Source organism: Hyperolius riggenbachi, chromosome 3 (assembly GCF_040937935.1).
Source record: "Hyperolius riggenbachi isolate aHypRig1 chromosome 3, aHypRig1.pri, whole genome shotgun sequence".
NCBI lineage: Eukaryota > Metazoa > Chordata > Amphibia > Anura > Hyperoliidae > Hyperolius > Hyperolius riggenbachi.
Window position 1 is genome coordinate 455,072,887 of NC_090648.1, and position 17,924 is coordinate 455,090,810.

The following is a 17,924-nucleotide window of genomic DNA, read 5'->3' on the forward strand; positions in this document are numbered from 1 at the left end:
GTGCACCTGATTTGCATGCTTGTTCAGGGGCTGTTGCTGAAAGTATTAGAGACACAGGTCAGCAGGAGAGTCAGGCAACTAGTATTATTTTAAAAGGAAAAATCCATATCCTTCTCAGTTTAGGTTCCCTTTAAGCCAGCACCTATTCAGTAGGAGACCTCGGGCAATGCTCCCTAACACTGCTACTGCCTATAGAGTGTGTCCTAGTGGCTGCAGCTCTGGCGCTTTGTGTCCACCAGGAGAAAAGGGCAATCTAAATGTATAAATTTATCTTGTCGTTTATTCTACGATGGTGCCTGGCCATCCCTCCAAAAGGCAGCAGCACAAGGTATGTACAAGAGCCTGAAGCACAAGGTATGTACAAGAGCCTGCAGCACACTGCAGATGGGTTAAAATATCCAGAATTCTTGTTTATAGTCATAGCTAATGACCATGGACCTTGCGTCTGAAACGCATCAGCTGCTATATCTGTTTTCTTGGATGTGTCAATGAAAATATTCTGGATAATTTTATCTACCTACGTTGGGCTGCAACTAGCCTATCTTTCAGAGGGACACTGGAGGGGACCAGGAGGACTTCAATGGTCCTGATAGACTGCGGGAGGCTTGAAGAAGCCCCAGGTAAGTACATCTTCACGTTTTCTTTCTCCCATACCTCGGATATCCTTTAAAAACATAACTGTATACAAAGTAAAAGGGGGCGTGCTCATAGACCTAGTGACTGCACTGCTGTAATATTGTGCCCAGCCTCTAGTGGGCACTTTTCCTTCTCGCATTCATTTTTCCATTACATAGACATGCATTGTTTGTTCGTTGGATGTCTCCACTGACTTTTGTGTAGCGTTTGTACAGGTTTTTTTTTTTTTTTTTTTAAGTATTGAAAGTTAAAGTTTTAAACTGTTCCTTTTGATTTGAGTACTTCTTGAACCTTAAAGGTAGACATTAACAAATCTCTTGCCAATTAAAAAACGCTGTCATGTTTAACAGGCTGAATCTGCCACTATGGAGCTTATTTAGTAAACTCTTATCAGCATGGATTGCAATCAGTCACCTGTATGCTTTATCAGGTAGCAGGGAAGATAAAGTCACGGCTGACACAACTTTGAACCCTTCTGTACAGGTAGAGAGTCCATAAAATTCCATTCCTCATATAGGAAATTAGTCTTTACCTTGCTGACACTATGCTAATGAGTAGCGCTAGGAATAATTGTGACTATATAAGGAAGTGACAGGTTTTCACAGATACTGTAACCAATTTTTTTTTTATTTATTTTTTTTTTTTTCCTTACCAAAACCTTTAGTTGTGGATGAAGTAGGAAAAGGATTCAGAGATGTTCTAGAGTTTGATAGTTTCGTTTTAGTCATTAGATTGTAAGCATGAATGGGTAGGGCTCTATCTCCTAGTGTACACCATAATGCCTATGTAAAGGTAGGTGCACACATTGTGCCGATTGCCGGGGTCAAGCGCTATCCTGCAGGCAGCACTTCAGAAAACCAGCACTGTGCAGATGTCGCTGTGGCATACAGAGCTCGTATGGTTGCTATGGCGGTGGGAGGGAGGACGGCGTCTTGGTGCACAATGGAATAGTTTTCGGTGGGCACGGTGAAGAGGGGGACAATGAGGTCCCTTGGGATGATCGGGCACTGATCATCATGTTTGACACATCACTAATAAGAGATGTCACCTCAGTTCCTGTGACGATTGTGAATGGGACAGTTTCATAGTGCCTGTATGGCAACATGGTATCGGAGGCAAAATTACCCCCAGTCCTAGGCATAGTTGAGTAGGAATTACCAACAACTATCCCCTTAGCAGAAAAACACCCCAAAACCTGATGTGTCCACCTCCATGTTTGATGGTTGGGGTGGTGTTCATTGGGTCATGGGCAGCATTTCTTCTCCAAACGCGGCGAGTTAAGTTGATGCCAAAGAGCTCAATTTTGGTCTTCTCTAACCACAACACTTTCACCCAGTTCTCATGTGGATCATTCAGATGTACATTGGCAAACTGCAGACAGGCTTGTACATGGTGCATTGAGCAAGAGGACATTGTTGGCCCTGCATGATAGGAGTCCTTCATTGTGTAACATTACCAATTGTTTTTCTGGGAACTATGGTCCCAGCTGCCCTGAGATTGACCAGTCGTCCCCCCCCCCCCCCCCCCCCAATATGTAGTACTGGGCTGCTTCATCACCGTTCTCATAATTGCTACTTCACGAGGTGAGCCTTTGCATTGAGCCCCAGACTGAGGGAGATTTGGAGTTTCATCCAATTGCAAATTATTGCACCAACTATTGTCAACTTATTACTAAGCTGCTTGGCGATAGTCTTGCAAACAAAGTGAATCCAGCGCAGGAGACTTGGGCGCACAGGGAGTAACTTCAGCGCCGGCAGAAGACGGAGCTGAAGTTACTTTTAAAATACAATAGCTGAATTATTTCATTCCCCACCATCCATGGCGGCCTGGAGGGGGAATAGTATTTAACACGGCCGGGACTTGTGCAGCAGCAGGATTAGCCATACCGGCTGTATCCTGCGCCCAAGTCTCCCACGCCGATTCCTCTCGTACGCATAGTCTTGTAGTCAGCCCACTCCAGCCTTGTGTAGATCTGCATTCTTGTCCCCGACATCCTTGTGCAGCTCTTTGTTTGATGCCATGGTGGTCAGATTTAAATCTGATTTGCTTCTGCGAACAGATATCTTTTTATACAGGTCATGTAACAAGCTGGAATTAGAAGCACTCTCTTACAGAGGAAGTGCTGCCTACCATTACAGTTAAAGACTGGTAATTTCTTGGTCAAACAAGCAAAGTCTGCGGGGTTCAAATTCGTCTCTCCCCCTCGCTGTAATTAGCAGGGAAAGGGGTTAGATCCACAAGAAGTTATGTGAACTTTTCACTGCTGTAGGAGGGCTTAAGAGTCCTTCATGCTGATGATAGTGTGAATGTAATGTGATGATTCACTGGTCAATGTCTGTCTACCTTGCTGACAAAGCAGAGACTAGGAGAGGAGTATCATGTCACGGTACTGAAGCAGATTCCTTGTCACATAGAACATGATGACCTCATCCTGCTTGGAGTGTGAGAGCAGGAAATCCTGACACCAGCTGAATATACGACAGTGGTGTCAGTTTGGAGGTGTGAATCTGGCAACAGTTGAGATACTGGGGAAAACTTTGATGAAAATATTTTGAGTTCTTTCTGCCTGGACATGGTCTGCAATTGCTGATGAATGACGCCGGCAAACCATAGCAAATCATTTTGTCAATAAAACTGCCAAGTGGCTGTTGTATGACAGGAGGAGAGGCGGCTATGTTGCTGCAAGAAGCTGCTGAGTGGCTGCTTCCACTTACAATGCTTGCACTGGTGTGAAGAACTCATATTCTTTAGGACAACCAGCAAGTCACATGACTGTGGGCTAATGCTGTGATGATGTAGTGGCTTCTGGAAAGGAGGATGGCCTTGTCTGCCCCCTCCCCCCAAACCTTGCCAGTATGTCTGGAGAGGGAGTTGTAACCAGGCAGTAACCCCTCCTACCTCCAGCTTTGATCAATTGAGGGAGTTTTGGCCCCAACAGTCGGAGCATCAGAGAGTAGCGGGAGGGAGCCTGGCTGCCAATCGTGAGGGGCTTAAAAAGAAAAAAAAAATTGCAAGTAGTACTAGTTCTATGGTATAGCAGATTATTGAAAATTCCTGAAGAGTGACTTTGTAAGCAGGAAATGCTTTAAAATGTTTCTGAGGCGATATGTGATATGAGGAGATAAATGTGTATGTACAGTACCAACCATATCACTAACCAGGCTGTTTTGATTGTTTTATTTTGCTGTCTGAAAGAGTTAATTTCTAGGCATGGAAGTGACAGCTTCTGTCTTGTCTGTAGCTTGTTGGGAATATAGTACACATCACTGTTAAAGAACAAGCGACACCCATGCTAACCTAGAAATAAAAACCACATATATAAGTAGATAAATACTAGTTCTATTTACATAACAGATGTATTGTGCTATCCACATAATGATTCCTGTGAATTTTACAAAGCAAAAGCAGAGAATCCTACTCTAGGCAGTGGCCATTTTGCCAAGCTAATGCTGACATCACATCCTCCCTGACTCTTGCCCCCCCCCCCCCCCCTCCCTTCTCTTGCCCATTGTGTATTCATTAGCTGCCCTCCTCCCAGAGTCTTTTTTTTTTTTTTTTTATGTATACATCCAATCACTGAGTCACCTCAGCCTTGCTTGTAAACAGAAGTGATCAGCTAGGCAGGGAAATAAATGGAAGAGGAGGAATATGTTCTAGATAAAAAGAACTCCCAGCATTCAACTTTTTGGCACTGTTTGGCACTAGGGCCAGTGCTCCTAAAGTATGTGATAACTCCAAACCATAACAGCAGAATGCAGGATTAGCATCTTTATCACTTAATACACTCAGACCAGTTGCTGTTGAAATTTGATTTTTATGGTGACAATGCCGCTGTAAGCAAATTAGCCATAAAAGTTTTCCTGGCAGAATACAACATCTGAGGGCAGGGAGAGATAAAATACCTTAACTATTGGCCTTTATCGAACACTGGGACACATCAGTTTCATTCTGTGCTTTTGTTTATTATCAACCACGAGCTTCCTTGTTAACCCCCTTTCAGATCCATCCCTTCCCCACCCCCCCCCCCCCCCCACCTTTGATTTCTGTCCCTTTATCATGACTGCTTCCGTTGTCGGATCAGTGTAGATAAACACCTGCGAGCATTGATATGAGCACAGTGCAGCATCAGCAGTGTGCAGCTTGTTTCCTGGGGTCTGTATAGAGCCTCACAGGCCCTGTAGCTGGACCCGGTTATATGCTGAAGCAGCAGCTGAATGAGCAGCTAGCTATATTTCCCACTGTTTAGCATAGGCTGTTTCTGGAATTGTGCTTCCCCCCCCCCCCCTATGAGTGTTGTGCTGAGCTGTGCCTCATTATGCACAGTGCGTTTGTGGTTAGTGACCTAACATTACTTCACTGTGTTGTGTAAAGTAGGATTTTGCTTGTTCGTTAGGATTCTGTAATTAATGGTTACAGACAGAGCCCCTCCTCCCCCCCCCCCTCAAACAAATAAAGAAAACAAAAAAAACCCACCTGTTTCACAGAGTGCATCACAAAATAAACTCTACCACCTGGCCTCTGTGGCCTGCTGTCACTCCTGTCCATATAGTCAAGTTGTTCATATAAAATAGTAATGCCATCTCCTGTCTACCTAAAAGTGGAAAAGTGGCCATTTATAGTACTTTTTAGTGAATGATCGTATTTTTTATCAAATCAGACATAATGTATGAAAATTTGGTGGGACCAGTCGATCCTGAATAATCACATTCGCTATTGTTTCCTTAAAGGGAAGGTTCAAGCAAAAAAAAAAATGAGTTTTACTTACCTGGGGCTTCTACCAGCCCCATGTAGCCATCCTGTGCCCTTGTAGTCACTCACTGCTGCTCCAGTCCCCCGCTGGCAGCTTTCTGACCTCGGAGGTCAGGGCCACATTGCATACATTTTTACGCATTCCAGCTAGTGCAGGAACAAAAATTTACGCGTTGCACCACTAACGCGTAAAAATGTATGCGTTAATGTTCCTGCACGAGCGGGAATGTGTAAAAATGTACGCAATTCGGCCCTGACCTCCGAGGTCAGAAAGCTCCCAGCGGGGGACTGGAGCAGCAGTGAGTGACTACGAGGGCACAGGATGGCTGCATGGGGCTGGTAGAAGCCCCAGGTAAGTGAAACTCATTTTTTTTTTTTGCTTGGACCTTCCCTTTAATCGCTTCCAGACCAAAGCTATAGACTGCAATTGACCTGCCCTTTGACTTGTAGAGGTCCTACCTCATGTAGGGCTCCTAGCTTCTTTGAGTAGGCAGGAAATTACATCATTGTCTAGAAAGGCCAGTATGGATTGGAGGAGACCTGGTCTGCAGCATCCCTATCTCTGTATCCATAAATTCTAGGAGGAAGGTTGTTTACTCTTTGACATTCTTTGGAGGGAAAACTATTACTGTACATTGTGTGTATGTACAGTTTTTCTGTTTTTGGGAACAGCTGCTTCCTGTGTCAATGAGCATTTTCAGTTTTGTCTGATGTTTGAAAAAGGATCATGTGATACACTTTTTTTGTCAGCCTCAGCTGGATGTGACATCATCATACCATATGAGAGTTGCAATAGTTATTGCATTGAGACAGTTCAGTTGAGTTCCTCTGTTTTACTGAGCCTGCATATAAAGTTCCAATCAGGTGCAAAAAGCACAAAGTAGGATTCCCTTCAATTCAGGTGATAAGCGGCTATTTGTGTTGGAGTCCAAGTTGCACAGCGTAATAAGCCTGCAATAGGCAAGCCAGTCCCAGCCTTGATACATATAGCATACAATATCATCATGCCATATCTCAGAGGTTTCAGCATGTCTAGAGGGTATGTGGTGAGCAGTTATGGGCTTACTCTATGCCAGCGATGCTGCTTCCAATCTTGTATATCTGTAGATGTCTTCACACCTGTACGTGGCTCACAGGATCTGACCGAAGATCAGATCGCTTTTTTCTTGCTATAACCTGCGCGACTTTGATTTGCATATTAAATTCCAAGAGCTGTTGTCCACAGGAGAAATATCGCTGAGCTTATTTATATGAATTCAGTTTATTGGATTCATGTTGATGCAGCGGATGAAAAGGTCATATAGAACTTTTCTTCTGGCTATAATAATATATGCATTATATGCATTAGCCTCTGGGATTGCCGGGACTAGCCTGTGATGGCAATTTAATCCAGAACAGCATATGGTTCTACCTGTTGCTGTTGTGTACTAAACTGTGTTTTTGTTTAGCTACTACATATTGTTGCTTTTCTTTATTCATTACTGTTAAACACATTTTACGATCATTACAGGTGGCCCCCTACTTACAAACAGGTTCTGTTCTAAGCGCTTGTAAGTTTAATTAAGCGCTTGTAAGTTTAATTAGTTTGTAAGTCAAGTCCTGTGTTAAATGGATCCTGACCAGACAGGTGACTGTACAATTAAAGCGATAGTCGGGTAGTCTCATATAGGAGGGAAGGTTCTGGATCTCTTACCCCTCACTGTTCCCCTGTCTGTGTCCTTATAGTGCTGTCCCCCATTCAAACTTGCCACCTCCGGCAGCCCTTGCACATGCGCAGTACAGAGCTGCCTGTTCACAGAGGCACTTGGGGACATGAGTGCTTCCAAAGCCTTCTATAAGATCAGGGCCTTCCCTCCTGTAGGCACGTATCTCCCTTTTTAAAGGGAACCCAAGACGAGTGATGTGGATTATTTCCTTTTAACCACTTCAGGACCACAGGCTTACACCCCCCCTAGTGGCCAGAACATTTTTCACAATACAGGTTTGTGCAGCTCTGTCAGCGTGCTGCACAGCCCTACAACTAAGCACACAAATTATTTTTTTCCTCCTTTTCTTGTCCTTAATATGGTACTCTTTAGGAGGTTTCTGATCGCTGCTGCAATCTTTTTTTTTTTTTTTTTTTATTTATTAAGCAAAAAGAGAGGCTTTTCCCTCTGAGAGGGCTTCATTGAGAGGGCTTCATTCCCCAGCTGCTCTGAGGGACAGCTGAGTGTCCCCGTGCTGCGCTGCAGGAGATCGCAGCGCTGTACAAACGTAAACAAAGGTGATTTCCCTTTCCCCAATCGCGGCTAGTAGGCTGAACACACTGAGCGGAGCTCTGTGAATCGGCAGAGAACGATTGCGCTTGCAATTGGCGTTAGGCGGTCCTGGGGCTGCTGCCGCGTTCACGCCCATTGGCATGACTCAGTCCTTAGGTAGTTAAACAATATCAGTTGCCTGGCAGTCCTGCTGATCCCCGGCCTCTCATACTTGTAGCCATAGACCCTGAACAAGGGTGCAGCAGATCATGTACTGTAACTCAGCTGACTCAGGTTTTATTGGATTAGCCCTATGCTGGTTTCAGGGTTTTAAATCAAACGCTAAGTTTGCCAGAAGATCAATTGTATTACCAGGCAACTGGCATTGTTTATAAAGGGAACCTGAGGTGAGAGGGATATGGAGGCTGCCATATTTATTCAATAACAGTTGCCTGGCTGTCCTGATCATGTGTCTCTAATACTTCAAGCCACAAACCCTGAACAAGCATGAAGATCAGGTACTCTGACTCAGGTTTACTGGAAGCCATATGCTTGTTCCAGGCTTTTGACTCAGACGCTACTTATGCCAGAAGATCAACAGAACTGCCAGGCAACTTGCATTGCATTACAAGGAAATAAATATGGCCGCCTCTATATAAACTCTCACCTGAAGTCACTTCAGTATCCCTTTAATCAGTGAGCATTATGTTTGTTGTTGTTGTGTTTTTTTGTTTTGTTTTTTTGTTTGGGACCAGGCAGACCTTCATAGATATACCAGCTTTAATATCATTTTTCACAGAAAGTGTATCAACGTGTCATTCCCTCCAAAGCACACCCTGTAACTATTAGGCATAGTGGTCCTTTATGTGCTTTTGTATACCAGTCAGACTTGGACACTCTGTGCCCAATAGATAGAACAAGCAGCTACATGCAGCATTGTAATGTTAGATGTTCCTGACATCTGAGCTCCGGGTTTAGCATGCTTACATGTCCTCTCACACAACAGGCAATTGCACAGCATTGGATGGTGTCATTAGATCCCGGCCTTTCATAGAAGCATGACTCAGAGGCCTTACTATGCTTCTGTATGCACAATGCACGTAAAACTTTTGTCATTGTTGCGTAATGTTTTCCACCTTCAATCATTGTTTCATTTTTATTCATACATAACCATGTTATTTACTGATGTAGTACCTACTGTCATTTTTCCTTTTGCTGCCAGTTCTAGGTTTTTTTGTTTTTTTTTACTGCTGCTTGTGATTGGCCATTTATCAGCGTTGCCTCTGATTATTGCTTATAACAGACGCGACTGTTATACGTGCTGGGGAGGGCAAGTCCGGAGAGAGAAAAGAGTACGCTCCCACACATCCGCATGTTGTTGTCAATAGATCACCTTTTAACTACTTTAGTATTATTATTTAGTATTTATATAGCGCCGACATAACGCAGCGCTGTACAGTGTATATATATATGTTACGGCCAGAACCCGAAGTTTGGCCACTTCTACTTCTGGCTGGCCACTTCGGGTTCTGGCCGGCCAATGCGCTGCGGCCAATGTTAGAAATGGATTGATTCCTCTGAGGTTAATGTATCTTCTGGCCGCAGCGCAGCGGCCAAACGTATAACAACTTAGTGAATTTATTGCAATTCAGCCGGCGGCAATGTAACAATTCAAGCCGCCGGCTTTTTCTCTGCCTCTCTCTCCTCAAACCCCCCCCCGCCTCTCTCGCTCTCCTATGGGCCGCCGGCGGGGACACGCGTGTCCCCCCGGAGTCGTTCATCGCGGCAGGGGGATCCTGCTGTTCTTGCAGAGCGTGTGCTGGCAGAAGCAATGTCTGCAGCCTCCCCGCTCTGCTGCCCTGGCGCCACGAACGACACGCATGTCCCCGCCGGCTGCCCATAAGAGGAGAGAGAGAGAGGCAGAAAAAAAAAGCCGGCGGCTTGAATTGTTACATTGCCGCCGGCTGAATTGCAATAAATTCACTAAGTTGTTATACGTTTGGCCGCTGCGCTGCGGCCAGAAGATACATTAACCTCAGAGGAATCAATCCATTTCTAACATTGGCCGCAGCGCAGCGGCCACTTCGCGCATTGGCCGGCCAGAACCCGAAGTGGCCGGCCAGAACTAGAAGTGGCCAAACTTCGGGTTCTGGCCGTAACATATACATATATATATACATATATTTTGTCTTGTCACTAACTGTCCCTCAAAGGAGCTCACAATCTAATACCAAGCTAATTTAAATATACGCCCTGTTTTGGTGGTCACCTGGCTGGCAGGGCATAGATTTCAATCAGCCTCCGCTGCGCGCATTTGCCGTTTCCGTCTCTCTCGCCGCAGCTCAGTTGCTCTGTTTCTATGACGGCAGAGCCTTGTGAACGGGTCAGGAGCCGATTTCATTGGCTCCTGGCCCTGTCTTTCAATGTAAGCAACTCCTATTGGCTTACATTGAAAGACAGGGTCAGGAACCAATGAAAGCAGGTCCTGACCAGCTCACATGAACCCTGTCGTCTCTGACTGGTGGTTCATGTTCCCGACGTGCGGCGGTGACGGCGATTGCAGCGATTCGTCGTTCTCCAACGGTGTTCCTCCATTTCTGGTACCAGCTGACGCTGGTCCTTAACTATTTGACATTCCTGGACGTGAAACTCACGTCCAGGAAGCCATGTGCGCTCCTGCGCGTTCCCGCAGCCAATCGCGTGCACGCGCGCTCCCGGCCCGCAGTTTGTTAGCCAGCGAATCAGTGAATCGGGCAATGGTGCCCGATCACTGATTCCTCTCCCCCGCAGAAAAAGCGACAGCTTCTCTCGGAAGCCTAGCTTTTTCTGCTTCCTATGTTCCCCTACGTCGCTCTAAGCGTACATGTTACGCTTAGAGTGACGTCTCTAAACACTCATGGCTGCCATCTTGTGGCCAAAAAAGTAAACTACATCTAAATGTTAAATAAAAATAAAAATACACATTTACAAAAAAAAAATACAATTTCAATCCCACCCTCCCAAAAATACCCAAATAAAATGTTTAATTAAAAAAAAAAAAAAAAAAAAAAAAAAAAATTTCAATAAAGAAAACCACAAATATTTACCTAAGGGTCTAAACTTTTTAAATATCTATGTAGAGATTAAATATTTTTTTTTTTTTTTTTTTTTTTTTTATTATAAGCTTGTAAATAGTGAATGCAAAGCGGAAAAAATGCACTTTTATTTCCAAATAAAATATTGTCTCCATACATTATGATAGGGACATAATTTAAACGGTGTAATAACCGGGACAAATGGGCATATACAATATGTGGGTTTTTCTTATGGAGGCATGTATTATTTTAAAACTATAATTGCCGAAAAGTGAGAAATAATAATTTTTTTTCCTTTTTTGTTTTTTCTTATTCTTCCTTTTAAAATGCATTTACAGTAAAGTGGCTCTTAGTAAAATGTACCCCCCAAAGAAAGCCTAATTGGTGGCAGAAAAAACAAGATATAGATCAGTTCATTGTGATAAGTAGTAATAAAGTTATAGGCTAATGAATGGGAGGTGAACATAGCTCGGATGCATAAAGTGAAAAAGACTGAATGCAAACTGGTTAAAGAGGCACTGAAGCGAATAAATTTTGCCCTTTTTACCTTATTATTCGCTTCAGTAGTCTCAGCACATGTAAACCGCCGCAAAACGAGGGCTGCAGAGCCCCCAAATGCCTGTGCAAACATCCACGACCAACTTGGTCGTGGATTTTGCTGCGCTGAGAGGCAGAGCTTTCTGCTGTAGCTCTGCCTCTCCTGCCGTCAATCGCTGTGCGGATCGCCGCCTCTCCCCGCCCCTCTCTGTGAAGGAAGAGTGAGAGGGGCGTGGAGAGGCGGCGATCCGCTGCGATTGACATCAGGAGAGGCAGAGCTAAAGCTGAAAGCTCTGCCTCTTTGTGGAAATGCCGGCCAGATTGCCCCCTGGGGATTTGGGGGCTCTGCAGCTCTCGTTTTGCGGCGGGGATAGGGCAGTTTACTTGTGCTGAGAGCACTGAAGCGAATTAGAAGGTAAAAAGGGCAAAATTAATTTGCTTCAGTGTCTCTTTAAGGGGGCAGAGACCACTGGTACTTAAGTGGTTAAACAATAACCAGTTGCATGGCAGCCCTGCTGATTTGGCTGCAGTAGTTTCTGAATCACACCAGAAACAAGCATGCAGCTAATCTTGTCAGATCTAACAATGTCATAAATACCTGATATGCTGCCTGCTTGTTCAGGGTCTATGGCTAAAAGTATTAGAGGCAGAGGATCAGCAGGACAGCCAGTCAACTGGTATTGTTTAAAAGGAAATATGGCAGCCTCCATATCCCTCTCATTACAGTTGTCCTTTAAGGCAATAGACTTTCGTGAAAGAGCATTGCGTTTCCTTACGGCTTCATCTATTCACCAGGGCTTGGCAAATGACAATGCCAGATCACCCAATCTACAGAGACTTAACTGCAGCAGTCACAACAAAACATTCTTGTCAGCTTTTCCAGAGTGAATAAAGTTTGTCTTGCTAGCGCAGTTATGGGTCATTTAATGAAGGACAGCCTAAGACAGTAATTGTGTTCATCACCAGTCTAGTTCAAAAGTTCTCTCAAGCTTTGAAAAATTCATTGATGTATTTAATAAGTAAAAGGAGACATATGTAACCTTCACAAGCAACTCTTGGCACCTGTCATTTGCTCAGATTGCTGCTGAAGTAACTTTGTATTAATTTGAAACTTCAGGGGATTGAAGAGCAGCTTCTTTATTCATATTTGCTTAAAGTGGTAGACCTACATCAAGCACAAAGGCACCACTGCTAACAGATTTCCTATACACCTGTAACCTTCTAAAAGCAGCCTGAAGAGACTCTGTAACCTCAAAAACATCCCCTGGGGGTACTCACCTCGGGTGGGGGAAGCCTCCGGATCCTAATGAGGCTTCCCACGCCGTCCTCTGTCCCACGCTGCAGCCCTCCGAACAGCCGGCGACAGACCCGACTGTAAAATCAATATTTACCTTTGCTGGCTCCAGCGGGGGCGCTGTGGCTGCTTTCCGCTCCGAACTACACGGAAATACCCGATCTTAGTCGGGTCCGCTCTACTGCACAGGCGCAGGAAACTTGCGCCTGCGCAGTAGAGCAGACCCGACGGCGATCAGGTATTTCCGTGTAGTTCGGAGCCGACAGCCACGCAGGAGCCGGGAAGGTAAATGACGTCATCTTGTACGGAGGGCTGCAGCGAGACCCCCGTGGGACAGAGGACGGCGTGGGAACCCTCATTAGGATCCGGAGGCTTCCCCCACCCGAGGTGAGTACCGCCCAGGGGATCTTTTGATGTTACAGATCCTCTTTAAAGGAATACTGCAGGAGGGTTGGGGGAAAATGAATTGAACTTACCCGGGGCTTCTAATGGTCCCCCGAAGACATCCTGTGCCCACGCAGCCACTCACTGATACTCCGGCCCCGCATCCTGTTCACTTCTGGAATTTCAGACTTGAAAATCTTAAAACCACTGCGCCTGCATTGCCCTGTCCTCGCTCCCGCTGACGTCACCAGGAGTGTATAGCACAAGCCCAGTATAGTCTGTGTCACAGGACCCCTCGTGGCCGGAACGCAAATTGCCTTCCAATCGGTTTCAGCACACAGACCATGCAAGCTGTGGTCGCATTCGATGCGCAGAAACCGCTGGAACTTGGGCAGCAGTCCGACTAGAAGGGAGCCTGTGAGATACGGTAATTACAAATTACACACTATATTTCAGGGTATAACTGCCACCCCCTCTGTTTCCCGAGACAGAGGAACTCACTTACTGTCTGAGCCTAGATCTACAAATAAAAATGGTTAAACGCACTCTATTCTGTCTAGCTAGCAACAATACAATAGTAGTGTCTCTTCAGAGACTCTGGTTCAGTTTCTGTGTATGGCTGAATAATAGGGTAGCGGAATAAACAAACTGACGTTGGCGTCGGTTTATTGAAAAGCAATATATAAATAATTAATATATACAGAAAATCATTAAAATCAACAATTATGGAAACCTTAATAGCCAGTATGAAAAAAAAAAAGGGGGAAAATACTTAGTTCGTGGAAAGATGTCCGTTCTGGGAAAACTTGTAAAGTTCCTTTGTTTCAGTTCAAAGTCCAAACAAACCAGGTGCCAGCATGTCCTCAAGCTGGCAAGGATATAATCAGGATAATGTTCAAAGTGGAGGACACTGAGTTTGGCTCCTCTGCCATTCCTTTGCCCCTGATCCAGGATGAGGGAGTGAGGGCGGGAGCCACACACCCCCTTAGAATATGAGAGGAGTCCTCCCCTTGTCCTGGAGACCAGAAATCATATCTAACCATATATGGGCTCTATCTCACAGAACCGTACAGGTCAGGGCAGATTTACTAACCTTTTCAGATTCGTCCTGATTTACCCAGCGCCCTGATACCAGACATGACGGGTGGGACTCCTGTGGTATCAGGGCACTTTCGAACTGCCTAACTGGCAGTCTTTTCCTCAGAATGTTCTGAAAAGTTTCCAGTACCAGCGCCAGACCAGGCCCAGCATGCTCTGTTAGTTTGGAGGGTGTGCCAGCCTGGCAATACAGGAAATATGACACATATAGCAGGTGATGGAATATTATATACATCTGGGATTTACAGCAGGTCATTCCCAGGCGAAGGCTCTTTTGAAGCTTGGGGGCAGCAGGCTACGTGTCGGCTTCCCTGCTGGGATTTGAGTCTGACTTTTTCCCAAATAAATTGGTTCTGCCATGCTGCTTATCAACTTCATCTGATGGATGGGCCATTAGCACAGCTAGGTGCCGGGACACTCTGCAGCAGGCTCCTGCCTTCTGGTGGAAGGAAGGAGAGGAAAAAAAAAACCAGTATTTTAAACTAAGAAATGTCAGTCTCTGATCACTTCAATGACTGGCAAATCTAACCACAAAACGATCAGGGAATCGATTTTGCAGATCCTTCCGATTCGCCTGCGTTTCTCACGGCTGTTCCGTGACAGTCTGTGCCTGCGCAGTACACTCCTGGTGACATCAGCGGGACTGAGGACACGGCAACGCAGGCGCTGTGGTTTTCAGACTTTAAAGTCTGAAATTCCAGAAGTGAACCGGAAGCAGAGAATAAAGCATCAGTGAGTGGCTGCGTGGGTACAGGATGTCTGCGGGGGACCATTAGAAGTCCCGGGTAAGTTCAACTCATTTCCCCTGACACCCCCCCCCCCCCCCCTCCCCACAGTATTCCTTTAGGTAGCTGAATTGAGAATTGAAAATAGTGGTAACATAATCAATACTTCCTGTTCATCACTTTCATTATCTCAATTCAAATAATCTTTATTGGCATGACCAAAATATTTACAGGAAAAGTAGAATCTTGTTATAGTAAACTCCTGATCTAGTAAACCTTTGGCCATAGTGAACGCACAGTCCTCAGATCCCGGCAAATGCCTCCATATAAATATACAATGTATGACCAACTCTGATATTGTAAACTTCTTTTATAGTAAACTATTTTTCGTGGTCTCTTGGAGTTTACTATAAAGGCATTCTACTGTATTGCCAAAGCAAAGAAAAGACTAGGGGGATATGGGGGGCTGGAGGGGGTTGTCTAAGGGGGTGGGATCAAGATGCAATGGGTAGATAGTCTGTGGACATTTTCATATTTAGAGTTCATTTTATGCCCCTCTGTCTGTGGCATGCAATGATGTACTGCAACGATTTTCACTGTGGTTTTTGTGGTTTTCTCTTCTTCCTGTAGAATGTAGAGTTTCCTATTAGCCTCCATGGAGCTAAAATCTGTGATGAGGACCAGCAATTCCTTGAAGTGGGTTTCCCTGGTTGCAGTATATTTGGGACAATGCAGCAAGAAGTGTGCCTCACCCTCCAGTGCCCCCTTGTCACAGTGCTGGCGCGGTCTAGATCACCCTTTGTGTGCCTAACCTTCCATTTACTCCCCCCCCCCTCCCCCCCCCCACACACACACACGTGATAGACTGCTCTCCACCAAGGGGGTGTTTTGGCCAAGAATCTAGTGGGTGTCCCCCAAGGTCTGCTGGGATTGCTTAATAATCTTGTATGCCAGATGTTTTGTTTAACAATTGTCAGCTGAGTACATTGTTCCCCTCCTTAGAGGCCCTTAAGCTTGAAAAAAAGTCAGTTTTACTCACCTGGGGCTTCTACCAGCCCCCTGCAGCCATCCCGTGCCCTCGCAGTCACTCTCGGATCATCCTGTCCCCGGACGCCAGCTACTTTTGTCTCGCCGACAGGCCTGGCCATGCGTGGTATTCTTCACGTTCCCGTCCGCACTAGCGTCCTGTGCAGCACAGTATTGCGGACGGGAATGCGAAGAAAGAGATGCGTGGCCAGGCCTGCACAGGCGCAGTGAGCCAGTCGGCTAAAAAGGAGACTAGCTGGTGGCGGGAGACCGAGGGTTGCTGCGAGGGCACAGGACGGCTGCAGGGGGCTGGTAGAAGCCCCAGGTGAGTAAAACGTTTTTTGTTTTTTTTTCAGTCTTGAGGATCCCTTTTAAAGGACCACTATCGCGAAATATGGTAAAATTTTTAAATGCATGTAAACACGTATACAGATGAAATACGTTCCTTCCAGATTAAAATGAGGTATAAATTTACTTTTTTCCAATAACCCTCCAGAACAGGTGTTACATATGTGATTTGGGCTCCCCCCAGAACAGGAAACACAAAGAACTAACTCTCTAAGTTCCACCCCTCAGTGTCCACCTGCCAGTTCTTTGTGTTTCCTGTCCCGGGAAACCTCTAGCTCTCTATAGCTAGTTTTGGTCAGCAGCTAGGTAGTGCTGAGGTCATGGAACTGTGGAGGTAGCCCTGTCCTGGAGGAGATAGATGGGGGTACCTTGTTTTAATCCCCGGTTGTGGATTCCCCGAGCATTCCGGCAGGTCGTTTGTAAATGTAAGGAGGCGGCGTTGGAGGCAGCCCTGGTGCTATCTTGTTGTCACAGTAGGTAGTACAAAACTGACAGAACCGATTTTGGTCTAGTCCATCTGGCCTACTGGCCCGTAGTACCATAAATTTGGCTCACAAGTGGTTTCCCCACTCTGCATTATATTTGACCTGCAGGCACCTAAGCGCAAAGACTTTATGGTTAAGTGCTGAAACTATGCAGCCACATGCGGAGAGGGGCCACTAGACACCAGGGAACTGCATAGGGGAGGGAGGGGGACACCAGGGAATTGTATAGGGGAGGGAGGGGATCACTAGACATTAGGGAATTGTATAGGGGAGGGAGAGAGCCACTAGACCACTAGACACCAGGGAACTGTGTAGGGGAGGGCTAGACATCAAGGTTGGCTTGCGACTTGGTCTCAGTTTTCAATTTGACCACTGTGTATATTAAGGCCTGCTGTAGTAGTCAAGGGTAGGTTGAGGGAGATTGTTAAATTCTTCCCTACAGTCTGTGCTTTCTGGGTTAGCTAAAGCAGCTGCTCTATATCAATATCATTCTTTCTCATCCTTGCTTGAGAGAATATCAATGGTTTCTGCTCATTAGCATAAGTGTGCACATATTTATGCTGCACAAACCTTGCCTCAGGTGTGGCTGCATGACTCCCCGGGCATATGCTTGATGATGAGGTCTGCAGTCTGTTCATATATTTATTACCTCTGTTGTCTTTTTTGTGTCTAGGGTGCGGATGTGAACCGAATGCTTGAAGGTGGTCGGAAGCCTCTACACTACGCAGCGGACTGTGGGCAAGACGAAATACTGGAGTATCTCCTTTCCAAGGGCGCCGATATTAATGTAAGTCATTTGTGAGGCCATTCTGCAAGAGAATTTAACGATTTAAATGTTGTTGTTACTGAGTTAAAGAGACACTGAAGCGAAAAAAAATATATGATATAATGAATTGGTTGTGTACTATGAATAATTACTAGAAGATTAGCAGCAAAGAAAATATTCTCATATTTTTATTTTCAGGTATATAGTGTTTTTTTTTCTAACATTGCATCACTCTATAATATGTGCAGATTACACAACACTCAGCATTCAAAATGAGTCTTTCAGAGCAGTCTGTGAAGTAATGAACTCTCCTCTAGCAGAGGAAAAGTAAACAGTTCAATTACAGTTGAGATAATAAAAGTCAGATAAAAGCCCTCTCCACGACTAATGCTGGGAATACACGTTTCGTTTTTGCCTTCGTTTTAGCCTTCGATTCGTTCAGTAAACGAATCGAGTGTTGAAAACGTATGTGAAAATAGTCATAATCTCATTATAGTTTCGATTAATAGACTCCAAAAACGAACGACTAGTGATCGAACATGTTTGATATTATCTCACTTTATCC

The 17,924-nt window shown here is 45.2% G+C and overlaps 1 protein-coding gene across 1 annotated transcript in view; it reads left to right on the forward strand.

Moving 5' to 3' along the window:
- Positions 1–17,924, forward strand: part of MTPN (myotrophin) — a 99,501-nt gene that overhangs the window by 22,861 nt on the left and 58,716 nt on the right. The window contains exon 2 of the mRNA XM_068277894.1: positions 17,267–17,380. Coding sequence (XP_068133995.1) covers positions 17,267–17,380 — 114 coding nt within the window. The remainder of the gene's footprint in view (positions 1–17,266; positions 17,381–17,924) is intronic.